The following is a 19,607-nucleotide window of genomic DNA, read 5'->3' as shown; positions in this document are numbered from 1 at the left end:
ATAATTCTCGGAGAGTTTCTTCACTTCTTTTTAGTCTTACTTCTCTCTCCTCCTCTGCCTACAGCATTTCTATATTCCCATCTTCCAAATTGCTAATTCTTTCCTCCATATTATCGGCCCTACTGTTCAGTGCATCTAGATTTTTCTGAATCTCCTCTATTGCGTTCTTCATTTCCAGTATTTCTGTTTGGTTCTTCTTTATCGTATCAAACTCTTTTGTGACATAGCTCCTGAACTCGTTGAGTTGTCTATCTGAATTCTCTCTTAACTCATTGAGTATTTTAATGATGGCTGTTTTGAAGTCATCATCATTTAGGTTATATATTTCATTTTCTTTGGGATTGTTTTCTGTGTATTTGTTATCTTCCTTCTGTTCTGGAGATTTAATGTATTTTTTCATATTGCTTGATGTTGTAGATTTGTGCCTCCGCATAGAGATAGAGTTTAGTTGCTCCTTCCACTTGTTTCTGCTGGTGTAGTGGGGGAGCAGCTGTTTATACTGCACCAACCAGGAACCCTATCTGCAGTTGCTAACTGGGCCTGGGCCCCTCCTCGTAGTCACAGTGGTCCTTTGGATTCCCTCTTCTGCCATGGGGGCCGTCACGGGGGGGGGGGGGGGCTTCAGGCTGCTGGTGCCTACTGCTGCAGCCCACCTAGATGTGCTCCCTCCTTGGGGTCTGCAACGGTGTTATGGGCTTTTCCAGCGGCCAGGGGTAGGATCACTTATATTTGCCGCTCCATCACTGTCAGCACCCACAAAATCTCACTTGTCCACTATGGGTCACAGCAGAGCTATTGGCATCTTCTACAGTCAGTGGTTAGCTCACTTAGCTATGCTACTTTTGTCCCAGGGTCTTCCAGCCTTGTGGCTGCCGGATGGGTGCTCTCTACTAGTGCTGTGCAGAGGCTTTCGCTGAGGCTGCTGTGAGCCTGTAGGGTTTCCCCCTAGGCTACGGAGCCGGGTCGCTGGAACTCCACCCAGCCCCAGTCCTGTTCCCCAGGAACTTGGGGAGCCCTTTGCCCTGTCTGGGGGATAGCCGGAGATCCTGATTTCAGTGGTAGCTGGTCAGCTGCTGCCCTGCCTGATATTCTCCTCTCTGGGACCCTCCGGGTGTTGTGGATGCTGGGCGTAGCCCCTCCGCTAATGGCAGACAGAGAGTTTTGTCTGCTGCCCGGGTGGAACTCTGGAGCTTCCCCCCCGGGCTGCGGAGCCGGCCTCTGGAACTCCACTCAGCCCCAGTCATCTCCGAGATCTCCAGCAATCCCTTGCCCCACAGGGCGGGCAATGGCAGCTGGGGGTCGCCGTGCCCTCTGGGATTGTCTCTGGGACTTTCCTGGAGTTGTGAATGCTGGGCGTAGCCCCTCCGCTAATGGCAGACAGAGAGTTTTGTCTGCTGCCCAGGCGGAACTCTGGAGCTTCCCCTCCGGGCCGCGGAACCGGCCTCTGGAGCTTCACCCAGCCCCAGTCCTCTCCAAGATCTCCGGCAATCCCTTGCCCCACTGTGCAGGCAGTGGCAGCTGGGGGGCCGCCGTACCCTCTGTGATTCTCTCTGGGACCCTCCAGGTGCCGTGGACACCAGGTGGGATCTCCCCACCAATGGCAGGGCGAGACTCTCCCCGCGGGCTCAGGTGTGTAACTCTAGAGTTTCCCTCTGCGTTTAGGACTAATTGCGGGGGGTTTAGGTAGGGTTCTGGTCACCTGTTTCCACCGTCACTCCTCTAGTATGTGCTCGCTCCTGCCCTAGGTGTGTGTTGATCTTCTGGGGGCATCTGTTGGAAGAAAGCCGCTTGCAGGTACTAGGCTGTTCAGTCGGGGTCGGAGAGTTTTCACCTATCTCCACCTCCTCCTGGAGGGAAGTCCGTCTGCCTTCCGATGTATAGTCGCGTGGGTCTCTCAGACGTCCTGAGATGCCATCTGGATATCCTTTGTTAAGCGATGAGTGTCCAAATAATTGTAGACTCGAAGGGGGAGAGACAAAAAGGACTACTCACAGCGCCATCTTGGATCCAACTCTCCAAACTGAACTTTTAAGTTAAGGGGATGTTGCTATCAGGGCTCCAGAATGACAGATGCCACAGCCAGGGCACTTTTTCAGGGAGTAGGAATGTTCTATGATGGGGGTAGGCAGGTGGTTCTGAGTTGTCCACTGGGAGCAGGGCACAGCCTTCAGAGGAGGAGATAGTGAAGAGCTGGTCAGCAGGCCAGGTTCTGACATTGGACAGGAGGGCATGCTGGGGAAGATCAGGGGGAGGGTGCTGAAATTCGGGAAATTACTAGGACTGGACACCAATGCCAGCACCTGGACAGAGTCAACTATTAAGGTATCCTAGGGCTCAGACCATGAGGACCCGAGATAAATAAACTCAGACAATCCCCAAATTATGTGTTATTCTCATTTCCCCTTCCTTCTTTAGGCTTGCTTTTAGTACCTTGCCACATGGTCCTTCTTTCTGCCCCCTGAGAGACATTATGGATTACTGAGAAGAGAAATGGAGTAAGAGACAGAAGACCTGCCTCAGGCCAGGAGAAATGGGAACAATGTGGGCCCCCGATGAACCCAGACCAGGGTTCTAGCCCCAGCCCTGTCCCTTACTAGCGGTATCATCTTAGGCAAACTGCCAAGCACTATGAGCCTTAGATTCCTCATCTGTAAAATGCATTTGATAAGCCCCATCTTGTAGGACTGCTGGAATGTAGGCAAAGTCGGAAAATCGTGTGACATAGTGACTGGCATTTATTGGGTCCTTAATGAACGGCAGTTACTACTAATATTATTTTGTCCCCAGACCCTACTGCTCGCTCCTCTGGGATTTTGTTTTTATCCAGGACATCTCAGACAATATGCAGCTCAATAAGGAGACAGACTATCAAATCAGGCAAAAATGCAGCTTCACAAATAAGTCACTAAATTCTTCCTGTTAGAGAATATATTAATTTGGGTCTGGGTTAATCTTCCCTAGCTGATATAACTCCAAGTTCCCAGAATTTAAGTCAAAGACCAACTCCTTCCTTCCCTACCAGTTGCTCATTCATCCAAAACACTATTTTCATTCATTTCACTGCACCAAAACCTAGACCTTGCTTAGACTTGGCCTAATTACACTTAAGATAACCTATCTTTAATGCCATTTTAATGGAGCAGGCTCTGGCTCTCTCAGGCATGGAAAAGAGTGCCACCCTAGGGGCTTCTGGGCACACTTCAAGGGAGTATCACCCTATTCTCAAGAAATCATAGCAGATGATGTGTATGGAACAACTATTCCATGCGCTGTGTCAACTGCACTGGGACAAGAGTTCAGGACACCTTCCACACCTGCTCCAGGTGGAGATTTCTCTCTGGTTTATCCAGGATCCAAAAGTAACTACTAAGCAGCTTTCCATTCTAGGCTTTTCTCTCACCTTTAAAACACGCCATCTGAGAGTCTGGCCCCTGCCACCACCCACAGCTTAAGTTATAATGAATTCCCATAGAAGGAATTGCAGTTTCCCAAAGCCCAAACTGCCTTGACTCAGGGCATTTCCACTTGACTGCTTGCATCTGGAGCCCCACTCCTCACTCCTTGTTTTCACTTGTTCTGTAGGTGACTGAGACAATCTCACCATCTTCCCGATATGACGGCTTCCCCTAGCCTCTACCATTCTAGGAGCAGGGGTCTGTCTTGCTTATCACAGTATTTCCATGATTAATACAGTGCTTCCCAAAGATAAAATATCCAATTCACGGTTGGAGAATAAATGAGTCAGTGAGCAGGATCGTTCATTTATTAAGATTAATTAAGATTATTCCTACTTTCTTGAATAAGTCAAGCAAATCCAGCTGTGTATCTTTCAATTTTACAGAACAACAGACTAAAGTGGTTGAGGGAATCCAAAAATTAACCAACTTTTACATTTTTTTCTCTATTTCCTGCTGAGTTCTTTTACATTTCCAAGGCAATTCTTATTCCAACGTCAGGTTATCTTGTTCCAGATCACAAAAGAAGATGGAAGGTTCTCCAATTTGTTTTACAAATTATCAAAACTCTCATTCTTAAACCTGATAAAAAGCAATAAATGTGTCCAGTGTCATTCATAAACTTAACATTTTAAAGCTAATAAATCTGCTAAAAGTAACAGCATTTAAAAAATAACTAGAAAGATGCACAATTAAAATATACAACTATGTACTGGGGGGCTTTGGGGAGAAAAAGAAGAAAAAAAGAGAAGATTGGCAACAGCTGTTAGCTCAGGTGCCAATCTTTAAAAAGATAACAATAAAAAATATTTTTTAAAATATCAAGAGGAAAAAAAAAGATAAACCTTCAAGTCACCCATAGAGAACAGGAACACAAAGCTGTGTTTTCCCAGGGTGACCCTGACGCTCTTCTACTCAGAACTTTCACTGCCCTTTTCAAAGAGAGTGAAGATGTGGTTTCATTCTTCAGTTGGGGCAGGAGAGGCTGCTGATCGTTGCTGTGCAATGAACATGGCAGTAGTAGTATCCCCGGGGCCAACTCTGGGCCGGGCTCTCTCTTCCTCATCTCTTAATGCGTCTTGATACCAGAATGAGAAGGAAATGGGGTCAGTCCCTTTTATCTTGGCCAAAAATTCCAGAACTTTCCTCTTGCTGGTTTCGGCATGGGCCCTTGGACCCCACAGGAATTCGTAGCGTGTAGGATCACTATTAGGCACCTGCCGGTACTCCAGGTAATTCTCCTGCACCCAATCTCTGGTAATGAGCTTCCTGGGCTCCCCATAAATGAAGTGCTCCTTCCCAGCATACACTCCCATCATATTCAGGAACTCCCAAATGTCCTCCTCACGGGCACAGTCGCCCTCTATGAAGATCACACACAGGATGATTAACAGCAGGCCGTTTTTAGGCAGGCTCTGGTTGTCACTAAGTATCTCATCATGGGTGAGGTCCAGTGAGTTGACAAGGACATAGGAGTGGATGGTGGGGTCCACTTCTTTCACATCAATGCCAGAGATCACCTCCAAGCACTTAGAAGCTTTCTTGAAGATCAGAGAGAATCGTTTCTTGTACCTCTTGATGACAATCTTCAGCATTTCTGCCTTTGTGATGGGCTCCTTCAATCGATACTTGAGGATCATGAAATGCACTAAATCAGTCACCTTCTCATCTAGCCAGTCCCTGGGCAAGGATTCAGTATCTGCTGAGGTCTTCGAGGAGCTCGTGTCTTCCTCTCCTTGGCTGCTGAAGCCTCCGTCTGATGTGCTCCATGAAGTGGAGGAGAAGGAGCAGGAGCTTGGAGGACTCTGATGAGGACTCAATGCCACAGTGGCAGGCTCCTCCCACTTTTCCTCTTTCTCCCCCTCCTCTTCCTTTCCCTTTTCTTCCTCCTGTTCCTCTTCCTCCTCCTCCTCCTCTGTGCTGCTTGGGATCACAGGATAGGAAGGGGGGGAGGAGGAGGTGGAGGGGTAGGAGAAGGTGAAAGAGCAAGAGGAAATGGAGGAGATATCATCCTCCTCCTCAGCTGTGGAAACATGTGCTACTGACAGGTTCTGTATCTCATTTTGGGCCCAAAAGTCTGGCTCAAATGTGAGGCATGGATGCTTTGGAGCGTCAGACATGATGACTCTTGTTGGAGGCAGCAGGTAGAAGTGTGAGCAGGATGCTGGGCGATGAGATCCCACAGGCCTAGGTGAGAGAGGGAGAGGGTCAGCAGCCTCAGCAGTGAAACACACTCTTGGCAGCTCTGACAAAGGCCAACTAGAGGTCTCCTGTATGCAGGGTGCCCTCGGGGCTTACAGAGCTCCTGTCTTCCTGGACAGTTTGTCCTCTAGGAACCTGCAGGAGGATGTGAGAAAGTTCCTCAGGGTTCACCAGCCAGTACAGTCCAAGGCTTCCAGGGTTGACTGTGGGCCAGTGGGGTCAAGCACATGCAGTTCCTTCTGTTCTGGTGTGGGTGGAGTCCTTGGTAGACATTCAGGGGGTGTACCTCACCCTTGACTCCTAGCACTGCCTGGACCTCCTCCGCTCTGCTCACTTGACAACATGTACTTGACACCAAGGCCCTCACCTCATTGTTCCTGGAACCCCTGGCACGTGAGGAGGGGCTAGGCTGTGAGGCATCCACAGCTCTGGAGTGGCTGATCCCCTCTGTGCTCACTAAGTTTCACACCTTTACCCTCACAAGGCCTGCCCTCCCCACCCCAACCCACCTCTGCTAGCCTTAGCCAATGAGCAAGAAAGCAAGAGCGACTCATTCGACCACACCTACTCAGGGCCTCCTAGGGTGACAACAAGGGCTGGCTGAAGTCTGTGGGGATCCCTCTCTCCTGGCTGAGAGTTACCCTCATTCCTCACCTTGATGCATGGTAGGGCCTGGGAAACTTCCCTCTGCTGTCCTGAGCCCAGCCCCTTCAAAACAAGCCCTCACCTCCCTGAGAGCACCAAGAAGGAAGTGAGGATGCACCATATCTGGCCACTGTGCCCCAGGGCCTCCCAGAGCTGACAGCAAGGGCAGGGTAGGGCTGAGTATGCCTTCACTGTTGGGTGGGGGTGGGCCCTCAGTCCTCACTCAGGGTCCTTACCTGAAACCCTGGCAGAGTCTGGGACTCCTCCCTCTGCTGACCTGATGTGGCTCCCCCTCAGACCGCTGCCTCAGCACAAGGCCCTCACCACCCTGAGAACTTCTGGACAAAAGTGAGGAGGCACCACATCTTGCCACTGCTGCTAGGTCCTTCCAGGGCTAAAAGCGAGGTCTGGGCCCCACCTGTTCTGTGGTGCGGCCATGTTCAATCCTCCCTTGTTGTATTCATCATTACTTCTGGCAGGGCCTGGGCCACCCCCTGCTCACTGGACATCGCCCCCTCAGACCATGACCTCACCTCTCTGAGACATCTCCCTCACCCTAGCAGAAAGTGAGGGCATACCAAATCCAGCTGACCCTTCCTGGGTCCTCCCATGGCCGAGAACAAGAGACAGCCAGACTCTATGTGGTCTCTTCTTTCTGGGGTGGGAAATATCTTTGGTCCTCACCAAGGGTCCTTACCTTGACTCCTGGTAGAGCTTGGGACTACTCCCTCTTCTGACCTGATGTGGCTCCCTCAGCTGACCTGTCTTCACACTCAGACCAAGGCCTTTGCCTCCCTGAGACACTCGAGACAAAAGTGAAGAGACGTCACATCTAGCCACCCCTGCCTGGGGTCTCCTAGGGCGGACAAAGGGGCTGAACCCCATCCGTTCTGGGATGAGGGGGTTCCCTCTGTCCGCCATTAAAGTATTCTTGACTCCTGGCAGGGCCTGGCTTCACCTCCTCTGGTGACCTGAAATCACCCTCTCAGATGAAGGCCTCACCTCTCAGAGACACCTCCACCCACCCCATGCAGGAAGTGAGAGCAGACCACACCCAGGCATTTCTGCCGAGATCCTTCCAGGGTAGACAGTGGGGACAGGGTGGAGTTTCTGTGAGGCCCCTCTGTCTTGGTTGAGGGATACACTTAGTCCTCCTTCAAGGCCTTACCTTGTCTTGACTCCTCACAGATCCTGGGACTCCTCCCTCTGCTGATGTCACCAGTTCAGACCAAGGTTTTCACCTCCCCGGGACACTCCAGACAGAAGTAAAAAGACACCAAATCCAGCCGCCTCTGCCTGGGGTCTGTTCTGGCCCAGGGAATACCATGAACCCTCCCTCAAGGTTTTCATCTGTACTTCTGGCAAGGCCTCTCCTGCCCCCTGCTGACCTGAAGTTCCACCTCCAACCAAGACCTCACCGCCCTGAGACTCTCCACCCTCTTGACTCCTGGTAGAGCTTTGGGCAGAAGTGAGAGCTCCTCCCTCCGGGCCCCCTTCCCAGACCCTCCCAGGGCCTTCAGGCCTCACCAAGGGTCCTTGACTCCTGGCAGAGCCTGGGACTCCTCCCTCTTCTGAACTGATGTGGCTCCCCCTCGGACTGTCACCTCCACAGACCAAGGCCCTCACCTCCCCCAGACAAAAGTAAGAAAATGTCACATCTGGCCAACCTTGCTTGTGTTGCTTGCTTCCTTGTCTCCTCGGGTTGGCAGGTGCGGCAGGGCCGGGGTCCCCTTTCTCTAGGATTTGGGTATTTTCAGGTCACATCTACCTGGGGTGTGAGGTCCTCTCAATCCTCCCTCACTGTTCTCTCCTTGATGGCTGGCAGGGCCTGGGACTGTACTCTTTAACCTGAGGTCACACCCCTCGGAAAAAGCCTCACCTCCCTCAGACTCCCAAAGTGGAAGTCAGGAAACATCACATTTGGCAACCTTGCCGTGTGGCTTCCCAGGGCTGGCAGCAGGGACAAGTTGCTGTGAGACCTCTCTCTATGGGGTGAGAGGTCCTCTAAATGAGTCTTCATCTTGACATCTGGCAGGCTGTGGTACTCCTCCCTCTGCTGAACTCCGGCCCTACCTCTCAGACCAAAGTCTTCACCTCCCAGACACCCCCCCCCCAGAAGAACGGGAGGGGGACCACGGCCAGTAACCACGCCCCTGGCACGCCTGTGTTGACAGCAAAGGCAGAGAACCTTCGGGCCCCATGTGTTCTGGTGCAGGGGGTGCCCTCAGTCCTGAAACTGACCCTGGGTAGGGCCTGGGACTCCTGCCCCTGCCGATCCACCCTCACCCCTTCAGACCCAGGACCTCACTCCCCTGAAAACCTCCAGATAAAAGCAGAGGCCACATCCCGCCACTCCCACCAGGGTCTCCTAGGGCTTGACAGCAGGGACTGAACCCCATCTGTTCTGCAGCAGGAGGCATCTTCTGTCCTCCTGCTGGGTATTCCCATTGCCCCCCACACGAAGGCCTCGCTTCCATGAGACAAGCCCAACCGCTTCCTGGAAGAAGCAAGGGAGCACCGCATCCGGCCGCCCCTGCCCGAGTCCTCCCGCGGTCGACAGTGGGGGCAGAGTGGGGTTTGGGGGCCTCTCTCTCTAGAAGGTGCCACCGTCCATCCTCAAAGTAGTCACACTGATTCCCCACGGGGCGGCACCCTCTCGCTTCTGCCGACCTGATGACGCTCCCTCGGCCCACCCCGCCGGCTCCCTGAGAACCGGAAACGGAAAGCAGGGCGTAAGGAGGGGCTCCTGTGCTCTCAGCCCGCCAAGTCGGGCTGACACGAGGGCTTCTGCGGGGCCCGCTGTCTGGATTGGCAGGTCCCCTCCCTCAGGGTCCTCATCTTGAAGCCGAGCAGGGCCCAGGCCTCCTCCCTCCACAGAGTCCCCCCTCAGACAAAGCCTCAAGGGTGGCCCGCTGGCACAACGCTTAAGTGCGCACATTCCGCTTCTCGGAGGCCCCAGGTTCGCCGGTTTGGATCCCGGGTGCGGACATGGCACCGCTTGGCAAAAGCCACACTATGGCAGGCGTCCCACATATAAAGTAGAGGAAGATGGGCACGGATGTTAGCTCAGGGCAGGCTTCCTCAGCAAAAAGAGGAGGATTGGCAGCAGTTAGCTCAGGGATAATGTTCCTCAAAAAAAAAAAAAGGAAAAGCCTCACGTCCAGCCTGAGGCTCCTGGGGATGACAACAGGGGCACAGCTGAGGTGGCCGGCTCCCACTCTCCGGTGAGCTCTCCTCTCATTCCTCCCTCAGGGTCCTCACCTTGCAGCCTGGCAGAGCCTAGGGCTCCTCTCTTGTGACCAAACCCTGCTCCTCAGACAGAGCCTCACCTCACTCACACTCCCAAGATGAGTTCCCACGCCACATCCGGGAATCCCGCCCCGGGCCTCGCACAGACTATGGCAAGTGCCCCTACATGCAGTGGGCGGTGCCTCCACGCCTCCCTCAAGGTCTTCTCCTTGATGATTGGCCAGGCCCAGGACTCCTCCCTCTGCTGAGCTGAAGCCCCACCCCTCAGACTCCGGAGATCCAAGTCCGGAAAAGGAACAAACGGAACATCCGAGCACCCTGCCTAGCCCTCCTGGGGCTAGCGGAAAAGGCAAGGCAGGACTGGCGCTCCTTTATCTGGGTTAGGAGCTCCCCTCACTCCTCCCTGTGGGCCCTCACCTTCCGTCCGGCCACGCCGCTGGCCCCTCCCTCCGCTGACCTGAGTTGGGGCCTCAGGCGCAGCCTTCCGACCCTCAGACCCCGAGTGTTCAGCAGGAGACACGTCACACAGAGCACCTGGGCTTGGGGTGTTCCAGGACCGACAGCACAGGCCGGGCTGGCTCACTCGGTGCTGGGCGCTCTCCCTGCAGTCCTCCCTCAGTGTCCTCACCTTGCAGCCTGGCAGAGCCTAGGGCTCCTCTCTCCTGACCTAAGCCTGCCCCTCACACAGAGCCTCACGTCGCTCAGACTCCCAAGAGGAAGGTCCCCACACAGCACATCCGGGAACCCTGCCTGGGGTCTCCCAGGGATGACGGCAGGGGCAGGGTGAAACCGGAATCCCTCCGCTGGGCCAGGGGTGGCAAAGGTACTCAGTCTTAGCTCGGAGTTCTCACTTTTGGGACTGCCTGGGTCACTTCTCTCTGTTGACCTGAGTTCCTGCGCTCCAGAACATGCCCCTCTCCTCCCTGAAAACATCAAGGTTTCGCAAGTGAGGGAGCATCATATCGGCCACTATGAGCCAGGGCTACGGAGGGTTGACATCAAGAGCAGGGCAAACTACACCCCCTGCCCCCATCTGAGAATGTAGGCATACCCTCAGACGTGTCCAAGATATTTGTATTTACTCCTGATAGGGCTTGCATTCCTCCGTTTTGCTAACCTGATGATGGGTCCCTCAGTCCAAGGCCCCCATTTCTCTGAGACTCCCATTCTCAAAAGAGGACATGGGGGGCGGTGTTCTGCCTACTTGGGGCCTTCCATGCTGACAGCATGGGCAGCTTTCTGTGGGTCCCTCTCTGCGTGGAAAGGGAGTCTCTTCAGTTCTCCCTCAAGATTCTCCTCTGGATGCGTGGCAGGGCCTGGGCACCTCTGAGCAAGGTCCTCACCTCTCCCTGATGCCCTAGTGGGAAGTCAGGGGAGGCCACATCTGGCCACGTCGCTCTAGGGCCTCTCAGGACTCAAAGCAGATAAAGGGCTGGATTCTGTGGTACATCCTCTGTCTGGGTCAGGGTTCTATTTGGTCCTCCTTCGGGGCCCTCATGTTGATGTCTAGCAAAGACAGATACCTCCCTTCTCATGACCATAACCAGTGACCATGCCCTGGGGCTTCTCAGGGCTAACCACAAAAACAGGGCAGGGCTGGAGTCCGTTTCTTCAGGCCCTCAAATCCTCCTTGAGGTCCTCACCTTGGTAACTGGCAAGGTCTAGACTCCTCCCTCTGTTGACCTATGTCTGTCACCCTCAGACCAAGGCCTCCTTTCCTGAGACCCCCAAGCTGGAAATGAGGGCGGGGTGCTCAGCCTGAGACCCCTGCCTGTAGTCTCCCAGGACTGACATCAGCAGTGAAGCAGGATTCTGTGGGGGTACCTTCTGTTCTGGAATGGGTGGACCCCTCAGTCCTCTTTTGAGGGTTCTCATCTTGTATCCTGGCTTATCAATTGAATGCTATGTGGGAAATTATCCCTCCCTGCCAGCTCTGACCATTTGCTTAAGCGCCACTCTTACACAGAATGGTTTCAGTTTCCAGGCTAGATGCTGGGTGGGGGAGTAGCAGCACTCATGACAGAGAAAAAGCACAACTTCCCATAGGGTCTCTTCAACAGCCAGACGTAGACTTTGGAAACTTTTTATTGCAAAAGATTTATTTTCTACTTGGAATAGGCTAAACAGCATTATTTTGGGAGGTCCTGCCTGTTTGAAGCTTATCTAACATTACATTGTCTGATGTAGTGATTTTTTTATAAACCTCATTATTAGTGAGAAATATGTTGTATATTGTACATCTCTACCAAGTGTATATGTAAAATATATATTTTTAATATACAGTTCATGAAAGGATACTACCCTTACTATGGGTAATTCATTGTGATACTATTCCATTTTTAGTCCATTCTTTATATTCTGCCAAAATAATGTTTAAAAAGATAAGAACAGTCCTTACCCACTAGAGTGGTTTCAGGTGATTATTAGCAGACTCGAGTCATACTGCCTCAATCAACTTCATCTTTCCTGCTGTCCTGCCATTACCCCAGGGCAACTAGCATTTGTGGTCAGAGGTGCAGCCTCAGATTTCCTCAATGAAGCAGGAGCAGAAGTTTAAAAGCTTTGCTTCTCTCTATCCTGTCATCTGCCTTCTATTACAAGCTACAAACTCTCCCCAACTTCTCTTAGGCCCAGAGTTCCCTCACTCCAAACACAAGTACTAGTTCAACACAGTCCTCAGTCTCCCCTAGAGATTTCTTATGTTTTGTTTAGATTTTATTGTTATTTTTTATTCTCCCTTCTATGGTTTTCCAGGCTTGATTTTGGGAGAAGACAGCAGCCCAAACTCAATTGTCATCTTGGAAGCTATAGGTAAGGCACTAAATCTGTAAATAAGAATTGACATCTTTACAATGATGTGTATTTCTTCAATGATTATTATATACTGCCCTGTGTATTTGAGATTTATTTTACCTGAATCTATCAGTAAACTTTTATAGTTGTCTCCAAAAAGATCGCATACATTTTTGTGATGATTCTTTTAAGGTAATTTTTAGATTTTGTTGCTATTGTGAATGGGATATTTTCTATTACATGTTCTAATTAGTTATTTATGTGGCAAGTCTCTTGCTTTTGCTATAGTGAATTTATTCTATCTTTCTGAGGTTTCTTATTCATTTGAATATTCCACACGTTTATTCCTTAGAACTTTCTACATAGGTGATTGTATTACCACCAAATAGTATCGCTTTCTTTTCAATATTCATACCTCTTATTTTTATATCCACAGATCTGGCATTGTGTTCTAGTGTAGTTTTGAACGTAGAGGTGATAGCATATATTTATGTCTTTTCCGTGACTCTAATAGAAATGCTTCTAACATTTCACATTAAAGTATGTTTGCTGTAGATTTTAGGAAATGGAAGTTCCTTTGTAGTCTTAGTTTGCTAAAAGATTTCCCATGAACTTGTATTGAATTTCTTTCTAAGGTCTTTTTCTGTACCCACTGATGTACTCAAATGGTTTTTTTTTTCCCTGTTATGGGCTGAAATGTGTACCGTAAATTCCTATGTTGAAATCCTAAACCCCAGTAACTCAGAATGTGACTGAATTTGGAAATAGGGCCTTTAACGAGGTAATTAAGGTAAAATGAGATCATAAGGATGGGCCCTAACCCAATATGACTGTTGTCCTTATAAGAACAGATTGGAACACAGATACACAGAAAGGGAAGGCCCTGGGAAGACAAAGGGAGAAGACAGCTATCTGCAAGCTGTGGAAAGAGACCTCAAAAGAAACCAATCCTGCCAACACATTGGTCTTGGACTTCCAGCTTCCAGAATTATAGGGAAATAAATTTCTGTTGTTTAAGCCACCCAGTCTGTGGTACTTTATTATGGCAGTCCTAGCAAACTAATACACTCCTTTAATTTGTTGATGTAAGGAATTATAACTGAAAGTATTTTCTAATGTTAACTCATGTTTCATTCTTCAGACACAGTCTGTTTATTCATTTAATTCGCTGCTGTGTTGAATATGCTATTAATCTCTTTAAGACATTTACTACTATGTGAATGAGCTTGGCTCAAGTATTATTTTCATGGGGAGTCCACATCTGGTTTTTGAATCAAGGAGAGCTAGCCTGGGAGAAATAGTTGAATAATTGCATATTATTGTGTATGCTTTAGAAGAGATTGCATGAGGTGGTGATTTAGGTCTCCCGGACCATTTGGTAGAACTGGCCTTCAAAACTGCCTGTCTGTCCTGGAGCATTTAAGAGTGGGTTGAGCTTTGAATACAGTTTCAGTTTGTATTGTTCAGTTAGAATTCTCTATTTCTTTATGAACCAATTTGGTCATTTTTTTTCTAAAATGTGGTCCATTTCACTCAGGATTTCAAATGTAAAGGTATGATATTTATAATAAGAACTTTTTATTACAGAAATTGTAACACATACACGCCAATAGAGAGACTAGTATAATGAACCCAATATGACTGATACTCAGCATCAACAATCATCAATGCATGGCCCATCTGGTTTTTTTTTTTTTTAAGGAAGATTAGCCCTGAGCTAACTACTGCCAATCCTCCTCTATTTACTGAGGAAGACTGGCCCTTAGCTAACATCCATGCCCATCTTCCTCTACTTTATATGTGGGATGCCTACCACAGCATGGCTTTTGCCAAGCAGTGCCATGTCCACACCCGGTATCCGAACCAGCAAACCCCGGGCCACCGAGAAGTGGAATGTGCACACTTAACCACTGCGCCACGGTGCCAGCCCACATCTGGTTTTAAGTGTACCCACTTGTACTCCCTCATCTTTGCTCCTGGAATAATGCAAAGCAAATCCAAACATCACACCATTTCTTCTCTAAGTATTTCAGTCTGCATTTTAAAAGATAAAGACTGTTTTATAATACATAAACATAGTACAATTATCAATCCTAAAAAAATTAAATAAGTCTTTGATATCAAATATCCAGTTATCTTTCACATATACCTGATGGCCCTATATATATATATTTTTTAAATTTTTCCTTGGATTGATGCCCAAATATGATCTATACATTGGGATTGTTTATTATGTCCCCCAAGTCATTTATAGTCTACAAGTTTCCCCCACATCACCCCTTTTTTGTTACAATTAATTTTTATTGTCAAAAAAACCCACATACATAGGTCTTACGTTCTGTCCTGTTTCCCATAGTCTGGATTTTGCAGACTGCAACATGTTGGTGTCCTTTAATGTGTTCTTCAGCCCCCTATATTTCTTTATGTTGCTAAATAGAAGCTTGATCAGTGTTTTTTGGATTTTTGCTTTTTGTTTTGCAAGACTACTCCATAGGCGATGCTGTGTACTTCCATTAGGAGGTACATAGTGTCTGATTATCTCTCTTTGTGCTGATACTGGCAGTCATTGATGATCGTCACATTTATCCATTAATTCCTTAGGGATTGAAGACTGATCATTCTCTCATTTTCTCATTCCTTCTTAGTTTATTAGATGAAATATGTCTATATGTAGAAACTGTTCCTTGTCCACCATTTGGTTATCCTGAGGGAAAGGTATAATATATTTGTTGTGTTCTCTTATAAAATTTAAATCTCTTCTGCATCTATATTTTGTGAAATTTTATTTGTTATATTATTTCTGCTTTTCTCTTTAGTAATTGATCACATTTACAAAACTTGTCTATTTTATAAGTATTTTCAAAGAACTGGCTTTTGTTATTTGGCTCTACTGTTATCTATTTCATTATTTCTGCATTTATCTTCATTATTTCCTACCTTCTACTTCTTTAGGTTTAATATGCTGTTTATTACCAAGCTTCTTGAATGGGTTGGATGTTTGAAATATTTCCTGTTTTCTAATACATCGATTTAAGGCTGTATATTTCCCTCTGAGTAGCACTTGGGCTACATCACACAGGTAAAGTTAAATATAGCAACCCATTACATTATTAGAATTTTTCAAAATATATACAAAAACTAAGGAGTGTAAAAATTATTTTTGAGTATGATATGATGAGGATGAGAGATATAGAATGTTATTTGGAGGAAGTTTTAGGATCAAAGGGTATTTTGATTTTTTTTGGTTTTGTTTTGTTATTAATTATAGAAGAAACTTAAACATATTTAACTGCTGGTGACAGAGCCGGGTTTATCCCAGGAATGTGATGAAGTTTAATACTAGAAAATCTGTCACTATAATTGGCCACACATGTAACAGTCTGGGATTGTCCAGGAAAATAGAAACCATGGTAAATATTTAACACAGAGACAATTTAATGCAGGGAATTGGTTACACAAGTAATGGCGAAACTAAAGAGGAGAAACTTGGAGAACCTAATAATTAGCAACATAAAGAAGTCATTCCCACCTCTAGGCTAGAAGGACAAAGAGAGGAGATAAAGTAATTGGAGCCCAGGTGTTGGGTTCAACAGCATCTGGAGCCATGGTGGATCAGCCTGATGGAGCTGGAGCCATGGAAAATATGTAGCCATTGAAGAAGAAACCACCTGATCCAGAGGAAGAAGGAGAAAAGTTCTGGCTGCTCCATCCTCCTGGATTCTAATCTCCTGTTGGTTCACCTGTTGGCAGAACCGAGATGGCAGCAAAATATTGGCCAGTCTGAGAATTGCAGCTTCCAGGATTCATCCTGTGTATATTATAGGGCAGAGCAGAGTACAAATCAGGGATGGATCTGAGTGCAGATAAGTCCAGGCATACCACATTGACAGAGTAAATGAGAAAAATCATATCTAAATTGATACAGAAGAGTGTTCAATAATGTATCCTGTCCCTATCCCACACCTTCCCAAGTCCAAGCTAGGTCAGGTGCTCCCTCTATTACCATAGCATTAATTTCCAAGCAGAGATTGATAGTTTTCTTGTCTATCTCCTCAATTTGACTATAAGCTTGATAAGTGCAAAGACCATGCCATGTCTGCCACAGTATCCACAGTGTCTGCATATTGCTTGGATCCAAGTGTGCACTGTAAATATTGGTTGTTGAGTCATTTGATTTGCCAATGCTTTTGAATTGTTAAGTGAACCACGTAATTATTTTAACTTTATAATTTTTCCTAAGTTGAGTATCACACAAAAGATATGATTGCACAAATGTAAACACAGAAATTGATTATGGTAACTGCTTCTATCTACTCAGATTACACTCTTATTTGAAGTAATTAGCATCCATCGTGGTCTAACCGAGGAATTGCATCATTCTCAATGTTTACCTGTCACTGTTTTAGAGACATAATCTTAGAAATCTTTGAAGGTAGGAAAGTGAAGGAACCATGGAACATATATGTTGATAGCCTCAAGAAATAGGTTTTGAAAAGTTAGTTTTCTTTTTCCCCACAAATTACTTTAGTAATGGAATTTTCTCAAAAATAATGAGTAGAAAATAGAGCTATTAATCTCAGAGTTTGGCAGAATATATTTCACCCAAGATTTAATAGAAATATAGACAAGGCCACCTAGCCTGGCTGTCCTAAATGACTTAGTATTACATGGTTATCTAGCTGGAAACAAATTCTCTCCATAGTATACCATTCCTAACATTTAGATCATACAATTATAGATTCACAGCATAGGAAACAGATCTTGAAGGGTGTCTTGTCTAGTTTCCAATTGCACACTAGTTGTTAGAAAGTTCTTTATATAAAGTCCATTACTGGTCCTTGTGTAACTGTTTATTCATTAGTTCTCCTTCTGCTTTGTGCAATTACAATACGTGTGTCTAAATCACCACATGAAAACCCTTCAGCTGTTTGAAAATAGCGAACGTATTCTCCTCAAATCTTTATCATCCAACATAAACACTCATTTCTTTCAGGAGATTCCCGTATATCATAGCATCTAGACCTTTGCTGTCCATTACATTAGCCACTAGCCACATGTGGCTATTTAAATTTAATTAAAATTAAATATTCACTTCTTCAGTCACAGTAGCCACATTTCAAGTGCTCAGTTGCCACATGTGGCCAGTAGCTACTTTACTGGAAAGCACAGATAGAGAACATTTCCATCATCATCATCATCGCAAAAAGTACTATTGTTCAGCACTAGTCTAGACCTTTCATTATCTTGGTGTCTTCCTCCTGGAAGCACTATGCTTTTTGGATTTTCCCCATAGATCACTGTATCACTCACTGTTCAACCAGAGAAGCAGAAACACTAAGATCCAAGTCTTCATATGAAAATAGTGTTCTCTTCTGTGAAATGTAATGATCTATAAATATGATTTCCATTTCTAAGCCTGTGCATATTTGCTTTGCACTGTTGCAGCAGTTTTCAAAACCAGAAATTCTAAATTCCTTGAAGAATTCTTATAACTTCCTGAAATGGTTATTACAATGTCTATGTATATGCTTTTATTTTTTAATAATTTACTAAAAAATTTACTGCTTGAGCACAGGGAGCTCCTGTCCTGGCATTCAGGCCAGAGTTAATATTTGTGCATATGCTACAGGGACAGGCTCTGAGGACTGATGGGCTAGTCGACCTCCCACCTTGGGTCCCAGCACTTCCCCTATGTGGAATACAGCCTCTCTCCCTGATCCGCATTTGCTGCCATCACTATTACTGCTTCTGCTGCTGCTGCCACCATCACTGTCCCCAGTCTGAGCCCAGATTGCAGCCTCACCATGCTCTTGGGAACTCATGGCACCCTGGACTGCACTAGGGGTGTGTGTGTGTGTGTGTACTTGGCAGCTATGCCAACTGCTCGGCATGCTGCCTGCTGCCCATTGAGCCTATAGTTCTGAGCCCATGCCTAGCACATCTCCACTACTCATGCACATGCTTCATTGTCCCATCACACTTAACTTACAGAAAACAAGATCAAAGATAAAATTACTAAGAATTTTAGGATATGAACAGCAGAGCATTGAACCAAGCATAGGGCCCTTCTAAGAGTGAGGCTCTATGCATCTGCGCAGCTCACGCATTCATGAAGATAGACCTACAATACAATATCATTAAATATTCACTTTCTCAGTGAATGTGGGGAGGCTTGTCAGGAAATTCTTTTAACAGAAGTAAGAGGTCATAAAAATATTAACTAAGGCAGTTATGGTAGGAATGCGAAAGAGCGATCAGAATAAAAGTGTTTTGAGACTCTTCTTATAAGTAATAGAAACTCAAGCCTAACCTTACACAAAAGGGGAAAGTTAATGATTCACATAAGCAAACCAAAGGGTGTGTCTGTGCTCAGAACAGTTGGAACTGAGACCTCAAATACCACCTAGCTGCCCTCTCTAATGTTCCCATTCTCTCTTTTGTGTGTCTACCCCTGTGACCAAAGACACTTGGATGCTCTACTAGAAGAACTTGGTTTGATTGGGAGGAAAAAGCAATTTCCTTCTACGAAAATAGAGGTGTTCCCTAGAGGGAAAGAGATGCTGAGGCAATAAACCCGGCAATATAAACTACAGAGACATAGTCTCTAAACAAATGTCAGACTTTTGCCAACATTTTATAAATAGAGATGGAGGCTACAGAGGGCAGTACCTTGTTCCTCCTAAGTGGAAGAAGGCAAATTTATATTTCACTTTCCCTGTCCTCAGGCAATTCGTCTGATATGGGGAAGAGATTTGTCAAGAATGATTCCCAAAGTCAGAATAACAGAAGTTTGTAATTATCTTTCTCTTTGGGTTGTCCACCCTTTGTTCACCTCTATTAAATCTAATAATAAAGAGCTAACTACAGATGCCAAAAAATTATCCAAGTTAAACAAGAAACAACAGTAGAAACTCCACACTCAGAAAGCCCACATACACTATACTTTCCATAATTCTTTATACTTTGTTAATGTATTTATAGATAAGGAAGGTGAAGGCTGGAACCAAAAACTTTGATCTCCCTAATACTTTCTTTAAAGATGACATGATTGTATTTTTCCTCTTAGACCCGCAGGATCCATGTAAATGAGATTCTGGAGAATGTCCTAATGTGAGCATCTATTCAAAGATCAGATGCTAGATGGAACAGAGTTAAGTGCTATGATTTTTTCACTTGTTCAGAAAGTAAGCCAAATGGAGGTATTTTGGGGTATAGGGTGTGACACAGTTGGAGTATTAACAGAAAAAAGTGATTTCTCCAGTG

The 19,607-nt window shown here is 46.7% G+C and overlaps 1 protein-coding gene across 4 annotated transcripts; it reads right to left on the bottom strand.

The window, feature by feature from the left end:
* Nucleotides 1-3,748: 3,748 nt before the first annotated feature.
* Nucleotides 3,749-10,279, bottom strand: LOC100058248 (melanoma-associated antigen 10-like). Of its 4 annotated transcripts, XM_070258368.1 has the most exons (6): nt 10,180-10,279; nt 7,970-8,038; nt 7,471-7,610; nt 7,000-7,097; nt 5,754-5,792; nt 3,749-5,642 (listed from the first exon to the last, which is right to left on the bottom strand). In XM_070258368.1, the coding sequence occupies exon 6, from the start codon at nt 5,573-5,575 to the stop codon at nt 4,415-4,417; it is 1,161 nt and encodes a 386-aa protein (XP_070114469.1). In that variant the 5' UTR covers nt 5,576-5,642; nt 5,754-5,792; nt 7,000-7,097; nt 7,471-7,610; nt 7,970-8,038; nt 10,180-10,279; the 3' UTR covers nt 3,749-4,414. The 4 variants fall into 4 exon arrangements, with proteins under 4 accessions (XP_070114469.1, XP_070114470.1, XP_070114467.1 ...); XM_070258369.1 differs by lacking the exons at nt 5,754-5,792; nt 10,180-10,279 and adding an exon at nt 9,632-9,659; XM_070258366.1 differs by lacking the exon at nt 10,180-10,279 and having other exon boundaries at nt 7,000-7,105; nt 7,471-8,215.
* Nucleotides 10,280-19,607: the final 9,328 nt, after the last annotated feature.

Source organism: Equus caballus, chromosome X (genome assembly GCF_041296265.1).
Source record: "Equus caballus isolate H_3958 breed thoroughbred chromosome X, TB-T2T, whole genome shotgun sequence".
In the NCBI taxonomy this organism is placed as follows: Eukaryota; Metazoa; Chordata; class Mammalia; order Perissodactyla; family Equidae; genus Equus; species Equus caballus.
Note: the sequence above shows the minus strand (reverse complement) of the source record. Positions and strands in the feature narration are given on the sequence as shown.

Coding starts and splice junctions, on each gene's coding strand:
- LOC100058248 (XM_023633888.2), bottom strand. CDS start 7,223: ATGGCGGACAGAGGGAACCCCCTCATCCCAGAACGGATGGGGTTCAGC. Junction 5,643..6,999: donor AAGCTCTACCAGGAGTCAAG/GTAAGGACCCTT, acceptor TCTCTCACCTAG/GCCTGTGGGATCTCATCGCC.